General features: G+C 42.1%; 1 protein-coding gene across 4 annotated transcripts in view; it reads right to left on the reverse strand.

Annotated features, from left to right (window-relative positions):
- The window catches only part of csrnp3 (cysteine-serine-rich nuclear protein 3), a 264,969-nt gene that overhangs the window by 42,640 nt on the left and 203,643 nt on the right, over nt 1-18,686 (reverse strand). For all 4 annotated transcript variants that reach the window (XM_078552313.1, XM_078552309.1, XM_078552312.1 and 1 more), the window contains one exon: nt 6,058-6,230. In XM_078552313.1, the coding sequence (XP_078408439.1) occupies nt 6,058-6,205 (148 nt within the window). In that variant the 5' untranslated portion in view covers nt 6,206-6,230. The remainder of the gene's footprint in view (nt 1-6,057; nt 6,231-18,686) is intronic.

Consider the following 18,686-nt stretch of genomic DNA (forward strand, 5'->3'; position numbering starts at 1 on the left):
CAGAAGAAATTAAAGCATAGATAATTGTAAATTACAGATACAGGAATAACTGGAATGGAAAGATGCTGCATAGGCTGAAAGTAAACAAGATAAAGGAACTGCATGAAGTTGATGTGATTGCAGAACAAAAAAGGAAGGTGAAGAAAAATATTTTCAAAAGCACAAGTTAAGAAAACATTGTAAGACTAGAGCCTCAGCTCTGTGCTGTAATGTGAGCTCAGAATGCGGATTACACACTCTTCCACTTCATAATTTGAAGTGCACTACATTACCATTAAATCATCATCACACACCTCCACTTTATGATTTAGAATTTTGAAGAATATTGTACTGGGAAGGTCTTGTGCCGCAGCGGTAGCATCCCTACGTCTGGGCCAGAAGTTCTGGGTTCAAGTCCCACTTCAGGACTTAATGGCCACAGAAGGTGTGTTCATAGTGTGGTCAAACAGGTTGATAATCAGCCTGTAAATCCTTCCAATATGCCTGATGGCAGGCGGTAAAAGCGGAATAGTTTCTTGGTCAGTCATACTGCAGTACTTTGCCAAGTAGTATAAATGTAAGGACATTAATGAGAAAGTATCTGACTTCAGAAGATCATTTAGTAGAATCAGTAGGGGTGGAAATTGGGAACAAGAGTCAGAAAACATTGGTGAGAGTAGTTTATAGGCTCCCTAACAATAGTCATACCATTGGGCAAAGAATTAAACAAGAAATTACTGGAGCTAGTAACAAAAGAAATGTAATAATTATGGGGGGCTTTAACCTTCATATAGACTGTGCAACAAATTGACAAGAGTGATTGTGAAGATGAGTTTTGTAGAATGTTTATGTGATGGTTTCTTGGGGCAATATGTTGTAGAACCAACTAGGGATAAAGCTCTCTTAGATCTATTATTGTGTAATGAAGCAGGGTTAATTAGTAATGTTGTAGTAAGAGGTCCACTTGGAGGTAGTGATCCTAATACCAGTAAATTTCATGTTAAGTTTGAAAGTGACATACACCAATAGCAAATAAGAATCTTGAAGTTAAACAAAGCCAATTACATACGTATAAGGGCAGAACTGGCTAAGGTTAATTGGGTAAATAGACTAAAAGGTATGGAGGTAAATGAACAGTGGAAACATTTAAAGAATCAATTCAAAATCTTCAACAAAAATACATTCCACTGAAAAACATAATATTAGATAAATAGAAGAGACTTACAATGTTGCAAAAAAAAAAACAGTAGCAAGTCTGAGGATTGGGAGTGTTTTAGAAACCAGCAGAGGGCCACCAAAAAGTTGATAAAAAGGGAAAAAATAGAATGAGAATAAACTAGTCAGAAATGTAAAAAAATAATTGCAAGAGCTTTTAAAAGTATATAAAAAGGAACAGTGTAGCTAAAGTAAATGTTGGTTCCTCAGAAGCAGAGACAGGAGAAATTATCATGGGGAATAAAGAAATGGCAGAGGGATTGAACAAATATTTTTGTCTGCCTTCACAGCAGAAGACACACGTTTCATACCAGAAATAAACGGTAACCTAGGAGCTAAAAGAGTGAGGAAATTAAGAAAATTAACATCAGCAGAGAAGAAGTATTGGAGAAACTTTGATAGCCTAAACCGTAGGGTTCTAAAAGAGAGAACTGCAGAGATAGTGGATGTGCTAGCTATGATTTTCCATAATTCCTTAGGTTCGGGAATGGTCCCAATAGATTGGAAATTGGCAAATGTTACAGCACTTTTCAAGAAAGGAGGGAGAGAGAAAACAGTGAACTACAGGCCTGTTAACCTAACATCAGTTGTTGGGAAAACACTGGAACTTATTAATGAAGTCTTAACATTGTACTTGCAAAAGCATGTGATTAGAACTAGTCAACATGGTTTTACTAAGGGGAAATCCTGTTTGAGAAATTTATTAGAATTTTTTAAAGGATGTAACTAGTAGATAAAGAGAACCAGTAAACGTAAAATACCTGGATTTCCAAAGGGCATTCAAAAAGGTGCCACACAAAACATTAATAGGAAAACTAAAGGCTCATGGAGTTGGGGGTAATATTTTAGTATGGATAGAGGATTGGTTCATGGATAAAAAGCAGGGAGTGGGCATAAATGGGGCTGTTTCAAGTTGGCAGGTAATGAATAGTGGAGTGCCGCATGGATCAGCGCTGGGGCCTCAGTTATTTACAATCTATTTTATTGACTTAGATGAAAAGACAGAGAGTAATGTATTAAAGTTTGCTGATGATACAAAACTAGGTGGGAAGGTAAGCTGTTGGGAGGACACAGAGAGGCTGCAAAGGGATCCAACAGATTAAGTGAGTGGGCAACAAGCTGGTAGATGGAGTATAATGTAGGGAAGTGTAAAGTTATTCACTTGGTCGTAAGAATAGAAAAGCAGAACATTTCTTAAAAAGGTGTGAGCTTTGTAAGTGTTGATGTTCAAAGAGACTGGGTATGTTCATACAAGGAACGCTGAAAGTTGTCAGTTGCGGCAAGCAATTAGGAAGGCAAATGGCATGTTGGCCTTTATTGCCTAAGGATTGGAATACAAGAATAAAGAAGTCTTACTACAATTGTACAGGATTTTGGTGATACCACATCTGGTATACTGGGTGCAGTTTTGGTCTCCACATTTAAGAAAGGATATACTTGCATTGAGGCAGTATAGCAAAGGTTCACTAGATTGGTCCCTGGGATGAGGGAATTGTCTTACGATGAGAAGCTGAGCAAATTGGGTCCACATTCTCTGGAGTTTAGAAGAATGAGAGGCGATCTCACTGATACCTACAAAATTCTGAAGGGTCTGGGTAGGGTGGACGCTAGCAGATTGTTTCCGCTGGTTGGAGAGTCTAAAACACAGGGACACAGTCTCAGGAGAAGGGGCCAATCATTTAGGACTGAAATGAGAAGAAGTTACTTCACTTAAAGGGTTGTGAAACTTTGGAATTCTCTACCCCAGAGGGTTGTGGATGCTCCTTTGTTGAATACATTTAAGGCTGGGATAGACAGATTTTTGGCCTTTCAGGCAATTAAGGGATATGGTGAGCAGGTGGAAAAAATGAAGCTGAAGCCCAGGATCAGCCATGATCATGTTGAATGGCGAAGCAGGCTCAACAGGCTATATGGTCTACTCCTGCACCTATTTCTTGTGTTCTAAGTGGTTGAAGTTGTTTGTGCTAGAGTACCTTTAACCAGCCTCCTACACTGCTAGAAAATGCATGTAAATAATATAAGTTTTTGTAGTATGAGAAGTCAATCACTAAACCAAAAGTTGTACCTCAATCTTTAAGTTCAAATCCCTTACAAATATCAAATAGCTGTTTGTCACTACATGATTGTAATCTTATTTTTACTTTCAGCAAGGTGAGGGATGTTAATGCTGAGGAAACTATTGTTTTTTCTTCCCATTTATGGGTTCCAATATCAGTACCAAATACTTCCAGGCTGGGTAACGATGTAGAAAACAACTTCCTCTACACATTATATTTTCATCTCCACGTAAGTAGAGCACCTGCCCAAGTACACCAGTGATAATATTTTCACTTCCCAATACAACTGTCCTTGTGACCACTCTTAAGCTTAATTGTGTGCAGTCCTGTGCTATGAATTCATAACTAAACACTTGTGCCATTTAGCAACTGACTAGGAATGTGATGACAATGACTGCCAGTAAAGAGAGCATCCTAAGCTATTGACTTCTTCTGCCTTTTCACAGATAGGTCTCGCAGCTCTCTTTAAATTCTACTTGCATCTTTAAACCGACAGCTATGCTGCTTTCACTATTTAGTTTAATTTATTTGTAACCATTTTTATGCATATAATACAAAGCTTTTCCACAAGCATAAATTCCTGGGTCTGGGGACATGGTTTTCAGACACACCACCATCAGGGGAGAGGGGGAATTCAATCCCATTAGAAATACAGCACTCCTAGGGGTGATCATAATGATGATTTTGTGGTAAGGATAATGGTCATCAGTGTTCATCGTTATTATGGAGTAAATCACTCAGCAACTTCAGGCATCTGCACACACAGTTAATTGGGGAAATAATGTTTGAGTTTCCCTGCTCCTCTACCAAATAGCCATTACCTACCAAATACCCATTACCTACCAAATACCCATTAAGCATGCCAGAAAAAGTAGAGTTTGTCAATTCAAGTGTAGATGAATTTTTAACAGTGTGATATATCTTAATTTCTGCCAAATAACAACTCTCTTGCCACAGAAAAAATACTGTGGAGTCTTCTTTCTGTCTCTTAATCCCATCTTTCTTTCCCTTGCTTTAATTTGCTTCCAGTAGCTGATTTGACATTGAATCAAATATTCTAACTTACACTTCCTGATTTAAATTTTGTGTGTCTCAGAAAGGATTCTTAATTCTAATTGGTTGAGGAGATAGGCCATTACTTGCCCTTTTCACACTTGTCTCAGATCCCAAGGAGAAGGTGTTGAGCTGTTTTAGCTCTCTAATTACTGCTAGATGTAGTGCAAAATACAACAGAAGCATAAATGCAATGAATGGCAAGCATCGTTTGTTCACTGTTGACCACAGAGTCTGAGCCAATAGTCCTCAGTATGTGGACAACACTGACTGGGCTACAGCCTTGTGATGGTGACATTGGGCCTTCCAGTGAGTGTTTCTTTTAGAATCAATAGGCTTTCTAAATTACTTTGGAGAGGATTAGGAATCAACCATATAGCATGAGGCACATGTGCATCAGACAGGATATTGTGTCAAGTTCTCTCTCCTGCAGGTCAGTAGCAAGCTAGCAGCTTTCATAGGCATTTTCCTGGTTCCAGCATGGAAATTACCATATTCATTAAATTTTATTTTGTATCTGAACTCTCAATCTCTTGAACACTAATCTAGTACCATCATCATGATGCTACAATACCTAACCAACATAGAACTGAGGAATTAATGTCATTCACACCCTTAGCAATACTGGCAAATAGGACCCGACATCCAGCACTGGAGGGTCATTGGGCAATGATCATTTAAAACTTTCATCCTATTGTCATTAGTTAAAATTACTTTCTATGTGCTGACATTATTGATATTTGACTAATTGGATGTGTAACATATATCATTGTCATGAAAAGGTGCCGATGTCCATTCAAAACCTCTAAATGAGCCTGAACTCCAGAATTTGGATAGGGTCGGTGTTGCAGGCAGCAAATGAGTAGAAGTTCTACAGCAACTCAGACTCATCCCCCTACCCCTAACCCTCCCCCCACCCACCCACTCAGGAATTTCAGGGTCTAAGTAGGTAATTTTACATTTTGACAGTAGTATAAATTGGATTGGCTGCCCTTTATACAGCTCCCCAGACTGTCCTTATTATTGAACACAATGGAAGGGAGAATTTGAGAGTTGTAAAACGATCATTTAACCCTGTTTCACACTATTGTCATTAGTTAAAATTACCTATGTGCCTACATTATTGATCTTTGACTAATCAGATGTGTATCATATTAAAAACAAGTAGTTCCTTCCATGAGACAGGTGGCAGACCTGCCATACCACCACATATGGAAGCAAATTTTCATTTGCTTAGATGATGCAATATGGTCTCTCCATACTGTATAATACATATAATTCAGAGTCATACAATTTATGACACCAAAGGAGACAATTTAACCCATTTGCACCAATGCCAGCTTATGTAAAAGCTACCCACTTAGTCCCAATCCCATCCTTAAAATGTTTTTATCTCAAAACATGAGATTGTGTCAGAAAGTCAGCTGGTGCAAATTACCCCAGCAAGAGCCAATGTGTAGGAGGCTGCAGAGTGCCCTTATGACTCGAGTAACCAGAAGTCACTGGCTATGAACATCACATGGGTCCTAACATGAACTCTCCATCAACTTTCCTGAGTAATAGATTCAGTGGCTTTGATTTAACTGCCCCTGCCTGACAGGAAACAAGCAGAGTGAGAGGACAGTTAAAATGAAGCCAGTCACTTACTCACACTGATCCTTTGCAACTATATTGCAACTTGGCAACTGCTAAACAGATGTAATTTCAGTTATATCCTCATCATAACATTGAAAATTTTTAAAAATACACTTACGAGTAAAATGGCTAGAAGTGGATGGGTTCACACTGTCACCACTCTCTGCGCTTTCACTTTCAGAGATTTCATCATCCGACTCCCTTATAGAGGAACATGGTGAGGCTCCTTCAACATCTTCAAACTTTCTCTTCAAAATCCCACTCATGGTGTTCTCAAATTATTAACAGCAACTGTAACAAAATGTATATTTAGTTGAATAATGTTTCTCACTTTCCATTAAAAAAACACTAAACTCATAGCTGATAGTAACTGGAATGTGGGAGGCTCTAGGTGTTAATAAAGAATAATTAAGGCTGAAGTGACCCATACATTTCTCAATTACAGGACAAATTAAAATTAAACAAGTTTATTTTCAAAATTATTGATCTGCTCTTATGCCATCAATTTTTCAGAAATGTAACTGAAGTAAGAGTTCATTAATGTAGGTTTTGACACATGTAGCACTGATCTTTGCTCCTTATTCTAGTTTTAGATTCCATAATTAGCAAGCACTGCAGGTTAAATGCAGAGGTCAGCAGTATGAGCATACAAATTGTACGCAACTATTCTCGATTCCCTGTGCGAAAAGTTAAAGTTCTTATAAACGATTGGAGCAGTAAGCAATTATTCCTATAAGAAGACATCTAGTGCTCTGAGGAGAAATGTATTTGGTCTTGAGGTCTTGACCATTTTTTGTCTATACCCAGGCACTCCTGATTATTCTTTGGTGGGTTCACACAAGCACGTACAAAAGCAAAATATGTGGTTGTTTTTGTATCACAAGAGCATGTGTTGGGTTGAATCATAAAAAAATGGATTTCATTCTGTCACTGACAATTAGTTTATGATTGGACACATTTGGACAAGGAGATGATTTGTGTTTTATACTATAATTACAAGAGCTTCACTTAAAAGAAAACACTAAGTTGTACTAGTAATTAAATGATTATGTCTGCCATTATTGGCTTGGTTTTAAGTAACCTTCCACATATTGCTTACTGCGCAACGAAAGCTATTCCAGGTCTGAGCTAAGCTGTTTAAAGTGCTTGTGTGCTCATAAATCCCAAAATAAGATGGGATTGTTCAATGCTTTTTTTGAAACTAAACATTTTGACTAAATTGTTTACTTCAAGCCTCTCAATGTCCTTTACAGTTTTCAAAATAAAAGTTTTCAATCACACAAATCTATATGTAGGATTTTTGTAGGATTGAATTCACAGCAATTTCATAAAATAACTCCCACTGACTAAAACTGGTACTCAAGTAACCATCTTTGGAATTACAATAATAACAACTTGGTTATTCAGGTTAACTCAGGATATACTTACCCTGCATTTATTATATCAACTTGCGGTTTCCATTTCACCCGCTATATAACATCTAGCTTGCAACATGGAGAGAAAAAGATCCTCAAAATAGCAAACTTTAGCATGCATATAATCTGCACTGAGGTAATTACAACCTACCCCTCGCAGTAGTAAACTGACATGATCAGATCAGCTACCTAACTTCCACACCACCTGATTTTACTTTCCATGGACTAAATACTTCATTAAGAAAAAGGGTAAATTATGCTTCATTAAATTATAATTCATTAAATGAATTGTTTGTATAGTAGCGAGACAGCAAAATATAACGTTTATATGAATTGTTTTTATTCATTCACAGGATGCGGGTTTTGCTGGCTGGGCCAGCATTTATTGCCCATCACTTGAGAAGGTCTGGTGAGCTGCCTTCTTGACTGCTGCAGTCCATGTGGTGTAGGTACGTCCACAGTGCTGTTAGGAAGGGAGTTCCAGGATTTTGACCCAGCAACAGTGAAGTCACGGCGATATATTTCCAAATCAGGATGCCGAGTGACTTGGAGAAAAACTTCTAAGTGGTGGCATTCCCATCTATCTGCTGCCTTTGTCCTTCTAGATGGTAGTGGTCATTGGTTTGGAAGATGTTGTCAAGGGAGCCTTGGTAAATTCCTGCAGTGCATCTTATAAATGGTACACCCTGCTGCTACTGTGCGTCGGTGGTGGAGGGAGTGAATGCTTGTGGATGGGATGCCAATCAAGCGGGCTGTTTTGTCCTGGACAGTGTCAAGCTTCTTGAGTGTTGTCAGAACTGCACTCATCCAGGCAAGTGGGGAGTATTCCATCACACTCCTGACATGTGCCTTGTAGATGGTGGACAGGCTTTGGGGAGTCAGGTGGTGAATTACTCAATGCAGGATTCCTAGCCTTTGACCTGCTCTTGCAGCTACAGTATTTGTATGGCTAGTCCAGTTCAGTTTCTGGTCAATGGTAACCCCAGAACGTTGATAGTGGGGGGTTCAGTAATGGTAATGCCATTGACTGCCAAGGGGTGATGGTTAGATTCTTGCTTGTTGGAGATGGTCATTGCCGGGCACTTGTGTGTGGTGTGAATGTTACTTGTCACTTGTCAGCCCAAGCCTGGGTATTGTCCAGGTCTTGCTGCATTTGGACATGGACTGCTTCAGTAACTGAGGAGTTGCAAATGGTGCTGAACATTGCACAATCAACAACAAAAATCCCCACTTCTGACCTTATGGTGGAAGGAAGGTCATTGATGAAGCAGCTGAAGGAGCCGAGGATACTACCCTGAGGAACTCCTGCAGTGATGTCCTGGTGCTAAGATGACTGACTTCCAACAACCACAAACATCTTCCTTTGTGCTAAGTATCCTCCAACCAGCAGTGAGTTTTCCCCCTGATTCCCATTGACTCTAGTTTTGCTAGGGCTCCTTGATGCCACACTCGGTCAAATGCAGCCTTGATGTCAAGGGCAGTCACTCTCACCTCACCTCGGGAGTTCAGCTCTTTTGTCCATGTTTGAACCAAGGCTGTAATGCGGTCAGGAGCTGAGTGGCCCTGGTGGAACCCAAACTGGGTGTGAGTGAGCAGGTTATTGCTAAGCAAGTGCCGCTTGATAGCACTGATGATGGGCCCTTTCATTTCTTTACTGATGATCGAGAGTAGACTGGTGGGGCAGTAATCAGCTGGGTTAGATTTGTCCCGCTTTTTGTGTATAGGATATACCTGGGCAATTTTCCACATTGCTGGGTAGATGCCAATGTTGTAGCTGTACTGGAATAGCTTGGCTAGGGGTGCAGCAAGTTCTGGAGCACAAGTCTTCAGTATTATTGCTGGAATATTGTCAGGGCCCATAGACTTTTCACTATTCAGTGCCTTCAGCCATTTCTTGACATCACGTGGATTGAATCGAATGGGCTGAAGGCTGGCATCTGTGATGCTGAGGACCTCTGGAAGAGGCTGAGATGGATCATCCACTCAACACTTCTGGCTGAAGATTATAGCAAATACTTCAGTCTTATCTATTGCACTGTTGTGCTGGGCTCCCCTATCATTGAGGATGGGGATATTTGTGGTGGCTCCTCCTCCAGTGAGTTGTGTAATTGTCCACCACCATTCACGACTGGATGTGACAGGATTGCAGAGCTTAGATTTGATCCATTGGTTGTGGGATCGTTTTGCTCTATCACTTGCTGCTTATGCTGTTTGCCACGGAAATAGTCCTGTGTTATAGCTTCACCAGGTTGACACCTCATTTTTAGGTATGCCTTGTTCTGTGCCCTCCTGCTCTCTTCATTGAACCAGGGTTGATCCCCTGGCTTGATGGTAATGGTAGAGTGGGGAATATGCCAGGCCATGAGTTTGCAGATTGTGTTCGAGTACAAATGCACACTATTTTGATGAAAGTGCTGCCATCAGTCAGCCTGAACTGGATCTGAATCAAGGTTCCTGAGCTGAAAGGATAAAAGATACATAAAAGTGCCATCAAAAGGAAGTAATTGAACCCATCGTGCCTTGGTTGCAGTTGGTAGGTCTGCATTGGAGCTATGTACTCAATTCCTTTTTCTAAATTTTTGTACCTCTTTAATACTTTTTGGGTTTGTTTTAAATTACTGCATTTAACGGATTCTTCAATATTGAGATACAATGGTCCCAACCAGAATATCATGGATAACAGATGTAGCTCCTTGGGTCTCACAGAGAAGTAATGTCTGAAGAGGCAGGGAGCTTTGTCTGAAACAAGCCATTTAACTTCAGAGGACTTGCAGAACAGTCAATCGCCATTACCAATGACAGAGTTACGGACACCCTGAATTTTTGTGCTTCAGGGAAATTTCAACCATCCTCAGAAGGTCAGCCTGTTTGCTGGGTACCTCTAATTAGATCACTTTGGTCTTGATATTAACACCTCTTCCTCATGTTAACATATTTAAATCAGGCTCCCACTGTGCAATTGTGAAACCAATTTAAAACTCACTGCTGCTATGCAGTTTTCACAGGGGGTCAGGAAACTCAGCAGTGAACAGCGAGGCAGGAGTTGCTGATCCACATGATGAAGTGCCTTTTCCAGCTTTTCTTGTGGGTCAGGAGAAGCATGCATGCTCCTCCCCACCCCTGCCCTTCAAGGAAGTCTTCAGTGTACCGCAGCAATGATATCTGACATTACCCTCCTCCTGCCATGGTGGACTTGGCTGAAGGGCAACTCCAAAGCCTGTAAGACGAGGAAGACTGGTGTGCTGGAGCTAGCAGCAGCATTGCAGCTAAAATGCCAGGGACACAACTGCATAAATATCTCACAGGGAAGTCCCTTCAATGAAATCTGCAACTGGGCAATATTATTTTCTAATTGACGTAAATACAATCGACCAAGTGTTATTTACCATACTTGTATATTTTTAGCAGAGAATTATTTGTAAACATCTGATCCTTAATTTTCTGCATAAAGAATTACAAGCTGCAAGATTCAGTGAAAATGAATCCATTTTTTAAAAATTGTATCAAATACTGTAACGCATAAGTCAATTTTTCACAGAAGCCATGAATTTCTGTATTTTGCTTATTTTTTCCGGTTAATATTAAGTTCTCTCCAACTTGATTCATTCTGGTGAATAATTCCTCATCAGGCTGATGAGCTACATGGAACATATAAGGCCCACTATCTGCATCTGCAATGATTTCTGGTAGACTTGGACCAATGTCAATGGTATCCCTTGCTGCAGCGACACTGGGCTTATTACTTTCAGAACTGCATCTTGTGAATGACTGGAAGATTGGTCAGTACTACCAATGACTTGAATGTCAAGCACATGCTACTGTACTCATCCCTTGCTGGATGGCATTTCCTCCTAAAGCTAACTGATCAGTCTGAGTATAAAAGACTGGTCTCCATGGGGCAGCTTCTTGATTGATTCTAAAGGATTAGATAGAAGCATCTAAGTTCAGTGAATAATTTTTGTGCTTTCAATCCCAAAGCCTATGTAGCAGAGCAGGAGCATCCATGAGAAGTATTCCTAACAAGCCCATGACGGATACAATCGCAGTCTGCAATCCACATCTCAGTTTTGTTGTATTCTTAATGAAGAATGCAGTGCAGACAACTGTTCCTCCATGACAGCACATATCTCGATGCGAGACTCCTCAATATGACCCAGACCACATTCCACATCATGTGGGAGCCAAGTAGCTGTGCAGTGCTCCCATGATGCTGTAAGTTTCAGTTTCACTTCAGAGCCATTACAGTCTACATCCTCATTCAATTTAGGAGTATAAGTCATGGTAAGTGTGACTTCCAAGCAGTGCTTTGTGTTCATGCTCTGATCCTTTATCAGTATATATACTTCCTTTTCCTTCTGTATCTTCTCTGCTAATTGCTGAAACGTTTGATTTTGTTCATAGGATGCGAGTGTCACCAGCTAGGCCAGCTTCTGATGCCCATACCTACTAGCCCTCGAGAAGGTGGTGGTGATCTGCCTTCCTGAAATCCTGTAATCCATGTGGTGTAGGTACACCCACAGTGCTGTTACAAAGGGAATCTAATTTTTGGACCCAGTGAAGATGAAGGAGATGAAGTAGGGTTCCCACCCCTCCAGGATTGACCTCTAGGAATTGAAAATCAATCTCCAGGACACTGCTACGTGTGACCCTGGAAGAAAATCATCAGGGCCTTAAAAAAGTTTGTTTTTTCTGTCATTTTCTTTGAACATTTCTCTTTACCAGATATAAGAAATATTGAAAATGTTAAAAAAAGGCTGTTTGGCTGACTGTCAAGGATCATCCAACTGGATGCTTTCCAATTGGCGTAGGATGTGTTGGCCGACTAAAGGCTGGAGCGTAGGGGAAAGTCATGTAATGCAACCTCCAGGAACACATTTAATCACAGTTAGCAAACCTAAGACAAAGGAGGTGAAAGAGCAGTAATAATGCTTAAGTTTTTTTTACTGTAACAAAAGGCTAAAAGCTCTATTGACTAAACACTATAGGCAGGATTTTCAGGTCATCAAGTGGAAATGATGGGTGGGCCTGGGAGTAGCCAGGAAACGAGTCACTGCCCGTGATTGGCCCTTGACCGTGATTTCATGCTGGCTGACAAATTAATGGCTAGCCAGCGTGAAACACGCATGGACAGGCTCAGCGCTGCCGGGATGGGGGCGGGAGGAGAGCGAGCGCTTAAGTCTGCAGGGAAGCACACAATGAAAGCTCCCTCAGAGAGCTGCCTCAGGGAGCTGGAGAATTTAAAACCAAGAAACAAGGATGTAAAAATTCAGAAAAAAATTTCCACACATTGGACTCACTCACCTAAAAATAGAGATAAAAATTCTGCCCATTTTTTTAAAATTGATATCGGAAACCTCATCCTGCTCTTGGATGAGGTTTCCTCAAAAATCTAAAGGCTGCCCCGCCAACCGTAACTTTGGACAGGCAGCAAAAAATCACTGCTAATTGAAACTTTAATGGCCTTAATAGGCTTCTTAATTGTTGGCGGGCATGCTGCTGACTCTCTCGCATGCACGCGGCCACCGACCGAAATATTGCGCGACGTCATCACGCGCTATTTTATGCCCGATCAGGTCGGGTGCATGCCTGCCCGCCTGCAAAATTCTGTCCTATATTTGTAGGCAACTTATACTTTAAACCACAGAACAGGATATTCTATTTTATTTATTTTATTTCAGCACAATCAAAAAATAACACACTTCATGGGTATACGTTACACTGTCCTTGAAGTAAACTTTCAGTTCTTCCGAAATCAGCCTAAAGAGATTCTTAGCTCCCGAGGGTTCATTTCAGCTCTTTTCCTTTCGCAGCTTGGTAACATCTAACCCCAGAACTGTCCTTTATGGGGAGTGTATTACTGGAGATCCTCCGTCTAGCACAAGCTAGGCAAGTCTTCCAGCCTCATTTTAACTCTTCACAAATTTCATCTTTTCAATCCCAGCGTGAGCTTCCACCCACATTCTGGCGTGATGAACCATAGAGACTTTAAGCCTCGAGCTGCTCTCTCTCTATCTTCTGGACCCTGGCAGACCAACTCACCTGCCTGTGAGTTTTCAGAGATATCTTAGAAATCCTTCCCCTCTCAAAGCCCATTTCCATGGCAACGTGAATTACGTGAGTATTGTATCAGCTAGAAATGCAAATTAGCCACAATTGAGAGTCCAATTCTCTTTTATCTTTGAACTAAATGGACAGTTTGAAGCACAACTGTTTACAAGCCAACATTCTTAACACTTTGCTGGGACTTAGGTGACTCTCAGTCTGTCCACTGTTACCACAGGCCGCTGCTATCATCTCCAAGTGTGAATACCTTTCACCTTCTTCCCAGTAAAACAATGCAAGCCCACTTTGAAATCTGACGATCAAGCCATTCAGGTTTGCTGTCAGGCAGACTTCAGAACAGGTTACATGACCCCCATTCATTTTACTTAAAGACACAGTCGCAAAACATACCAATCTTATGCACCTCATAACTGTAACAAGTACTGTTCAAGCTGCACTCTTATTATTCGTTCGTGGGATGTGGGCGTCGCTGGCTGGGCCAGCATTTATTGCCCATCCCTATTTGCCCTTGAGAACTGATTGGCTTGCTAGGCCATTTCAGAGGGAATTTAAGAGTCAACCACATTGCTGTGAGTCTGGAGTCACATGTAGGCCAGACCAGGTAAAGACAGCAGATTTCCTTCCCTAAAGGACATTACAGAACCAGGTGGATTTTTATAACAATCGACAATGGTTTCATGATCATCATTAGACTTTTAATTCCAGATTTTTTTAAAAATCGAATTCAAATTTCACCATTTGCCATGGTGGTATTCGAACCTGGGTCCCCCGAGCATTACCCTGGGGATCTGGAGTGCTAGTCCAGTGACAATACCAGGCAAATAGAGACTATTCCATCACACTACTGACTTGTGCTTGTAAGTAGTGGAAATGGGCTTGGGGGAATCAGGTGTGTTACTTGCCGCAGAATTCCAAGCCTCTGACATGCTTTTGTAGCAACAGTATTTATATGGCTGGTCCAGTTCAATTTCTGGTTAATGGTAGCCCCCGGGATGTTGATGATGGATTAGTCAGTGATGGTAATGCCATTGAAAGTCAAGGGAGGGTGGATATATACTCCCTTGTTGGAGATAGTCATGGCCTGGCACTTGTGTGGTGTGAATGTTACTTGCCATTGATCAGCCAAGCCTAAATGTTGTCCAGGTCTTGTTGCATGCAGGCATGGACTGTCAGTACCTTAGGAATCGCAAATGAACACTCTGCAATCATCAGCAAAAATCCCCACTTTAACTTTATGGGCAACATTTAATGGGTAATGGGGTTTCCTATTCCCCTGCACTGAAAAAGTCAGCAATTCTCTGGTCCCAGCAGTGCAACCAGGAGTAGTTGCCATTGCTCAGACTGCATCCTGTGCCAGCAAAGAGCAGCCAGGATACAAGGTAAGTCAGGGGTGGTGCAGAGGGGGAGGTTCCTAGCAAGGCCAAGAATGGCCCATAAAGGCCTCAATTGGTGAAAACCTGTTGAGGTCAGGGCAGGCAAGTAGGTGGCATAAAAGTCACCCACAGAATTTTAAGGACCCTGCCCTGCCTGCAAAGCCACGTGTGGAGGTCCATGAAATTCTGCCCTATGTTGGCAGGAAGATCATTGATGAAGCAGCTGAAGATGGTTCGGCCCAAGGACACTACCTTGAGGAACTCCTGTATCGATGTCCTGGAGCTGAGATGATTAGCCTCCAACAATCACAGCCATCTTCCTCTGTACTATGTATGATTTGAGCAAGAGGAGCCACGAGTTCAAAAAGAGTGAGAGAGGAGACAGGAGTTCAAAAAGAGTGAGAGAGAAGACAGGAGTTTAAAAAGAGTGAGAGAGGAGCCGGGAGTTCAAAAAGACCTGAGAGGAGCTTAGAGCTGGGAGAGGTTAAAACAGCAAGAGTTCGGGAGAAAGAGTTTAAAACAGCGAGACTTCGGGAGAGAGAGGTTAAAACAGTGAACCTTTGGGGCAGAGAGGTTAAAACAACGAGACTCAAGTAGGAGTAAGGGTAAAATAAAAGCAAGGGTCCATATTCTATTTAGTTAAGATATGTCTGGGGAGCTCAGGCCCATGATTTGCATATCCTGCACTATGTGGGAAATCCTAGATGCTCCTGGTGGTCTGGTTGACAATGTGTGCAGGAGATGCCTCCGACTGGAGTACCTCGAGCTCCGGGTTTTGGAGCTTGAGCTGCAGCTGGGGGCACTACGGTGCATTCACGAGGCTGAGAGGTTCGTGGATAGCACGTTTCAGGACGTGGTCACCCTGCAGCTAAAGGAAGTGCACAGCAGAGAGGGAATGGGTGACTGCCAGACAGAAGAAGGGTACCAGGTAGGTAGTGAGGGAATCCCCTGAGTGCATCTCACTTGTAAACCGTTTTTCAGCTTTGGAAAATGGTGAGAGTGATGGTTCCTTGTGCAGCCCAATCAGAGCCAGGGCCATGGCAGTTTGGGTGGTCCAGTCCCTCCGGGGTTGGGGGGGTGAAGAAGTGTGAAAGGGGATTCATTAGTGAGGGGAGTAGACAGGCGCTTCAGCGGCTGTAGACATGACTCCAGGATGGTATATTGCCTCCCGGGTGCCGGGGTCAAGTATGTATTCTGAAGGGGGGTGGGGGGGAGCGGTGAACAGACACAGGTCGTGGTCCATGTTGGGAGCAATGACATAGGAAGAAAGAAAAATGAGGTCCTGCAAGCAGACTTTAGGGAGTTAGGTAGGAAATTGAAATGCAGGACTTCAAAGGTAGTAATCTCCAGATTACTCCCGATGCCATGCAGTAGTGGGTATAGGAACAGAAGGATAGAGCAGATGAATGTGTGGCTGGAAAGATGGTGCAGGAGGGAGGGCTTTAGGTTCCTGGGGCATTGGGATCATTTCTGGCGGGGGGTGGGACCTGTACAAGTTGGACGGGTTACATCTGAACAGGAATGGGACCGGAGTCCTCATGGGGAGGTTTGCTAATGCTGTTGGGGTGGAACTAAACTAAATTAGCAGGGGGATGGGATCCTGAAAAGTAGTTCAGAGGGGAGAGAAGCTGAGATGGAATTAGAAATTAAAACGCTAGTAAGTGAGTCTGGAAGGCAGAGGAAACATAGGCTAGATAAGAAAATAGTGAGTTTAGCAAGGCTAAACGGAATATATTTTAATGCAAGGAGTCTGAGGAATAAGACAGATGAGCTGAGGGCACAGATAGGCATGTGGGGGTATGATATCATGGCTATGACCGAGACTTCACTAAAAGGGCAGGATTGGCAGCTCAACATCCCTGGTTATAGGGTATTCAGATGAGATAGAGAGGATAGAAGAGGAGAGGGGGTTCGCAATATTCATCAAGGAATCAATTATAGCAGTGAGGAGGGATGATACCTTGGAAACATCATCAAATGAGGCCATATGGGTAGAAGTAAAAAGCACAAAAGGGGCAAACACGCTGTTGGGTGTTCACAATAGGCCCCCAAACATTCAGGGAGAGATAGAGAATCAAATATGTAATCAAATTTCAGAGAAGTGTAAGAATAATAAGGCAGTAATAGAAGGGGATTTTAACAACCCAAATATTAACTGGGACAGTTTTAGTGTGCAAGTAGGGAGGGAGCAAAATTCTTAAGTTGCATCCAGGAGAACTTACTTAACTTCTTTAGTCAGTAGGTAGAAGGCGCAACATGGGAGGGGGCGGTTCTGGACCTAATATTCGGAAATGAGCTCAGGCAGGTGGAAGACGCATCAGTAGGTGAGCATTTTGGAGATAGTGACCAAAACTCAGTTAGATTTAGGATAATTATGGAAAAGGATAAGGTTGGGCCTGGAATAAAAGTTCTAAACTGGGGCAAGGCTAATTTTACTAAAATGAGATACAATTTGGCCCAAGTGGACTGGGAGCAGCTGCTTGCAGATAAAACTGCGTCAGAGCAGTGGGAGGCATTCAAGGAGGAAATAGCAAGAATACAGGGCAAATATGTTCCCATAAAGACAATGGGGGAGGGGGGAAACCAAGTCCGGAGAACCCCGGATGTCAAAGGACATAAAGGTTAGGATTAAGGAAGAAAGAGAAATTTATGGCTGTTACCGAAGGCTCAATACGGCAGAGTCCCTAGGAGTATAAAAAGTGCAGGGGGGAAACTTAAAAAGGAAATTAGGAAAACTAAAAGTGTGCATGAGAAAGCATTGGTGGGTAGAATAAAGGAAAACCCTAAGGGTTTTTCTTTTAAATATAGAAAGAGCAAGAGAATAACTAGGGAAAGAGTAGGGCCAATTAGGGACTATAGGGGTAATCTGTGTGTGGACCCTGAAGACGTGGATACAGTCCTCAATGAATACTTTGCATTGGTCTTCCCAATGGAAAAGGACGAAGCAGCTATAGACATCAGGTTGGAGGGCTGTGAAATATGTGAGGAAATTAACAGAAAGAGAGGAGGTACTAGCAGGTTTAGCAGCCTTAAAAGTGGATAAATCCGCAGGCCCGCATGAGGGCATCCCAGGCTGTTGAGGGAGGCAAGGGAAGAGATATCAGGGGCCCTGGCAGTTATTTTCAAATCCTCTCTGGCCACAGATGATCTGCCAGAGGACTGGAGGACTGCTAATGTTGTCCCATCATTAAAAAAGGGAGGCAGGGATAGACCAGGAAATTACAGGTTAGTCAGTCTAACCTCGGTGGTGGGAAAGTTACTAGAAAGAATTCTGAGGGACAGAATATATCTGCACTTGGAAAGACATGGATTAATCAGGGATAGCCAGCATGGATTTTTTAATGGAAGGTCGTGTTTGGCAAATTTGATTGAACTTTTTGAGTAGGTAGCCAGGAGTGCTGATGAGCGTAATGCATTTGATGTGGTCTACATGGACTTTGGCAAGGCTATTGATAAGGTCACTCATGGCAGACTGGTTAAGAAAGTAAGAGCCCATGGGATCCAAGGCAACATGGCATGTTGCATCCAAAATTGTCTGAGAGGCAGGAAGCAGAGGGCGATGGCAGAGGGATGTTTCTGTGCCTGGAAGTCTGTTTCCAGTGGGGTTCTGTAGGGCTCAGTGCTGGGGCCCTTGCTGTTTTTGGTGTACATAAATAATTTGTACTTAAATATAGGGGGTATGATCAAGAATTCGCGGATGACGCCAAAAAATTAGTACGGTGTTAAGTAAGGAGGAGGATAGCCATAAACTACAGGAGGATATCAATGGCCTGGTCAGGTGGGCAGAGCAGTGGCAAATGGAATTCAACCCAGAAAAGTGTGAGGTAATGCACTTGGGGAGGGTTAAGAAGGCAAGGAATTATACTATGAATGGTAGGACCCTGAAGATCAGAGGG

This window comes from Cetorhinus maximus, chromosome 11 (assembly GCF_964194155.1).
Source record: "Cetorhinus maximus chromosome 11, sCetMax3.hap1.1, whole genome shotgun sequence".
In the NCBI taxonomy this organism is placed as follows: domain Eukaryota; kingdom Metazoa; phylum Chordata; class Chondrichthyes; order Lamniformes; family Cetorhinidae; genus Cetorhinus; species Cetorhinus maximus.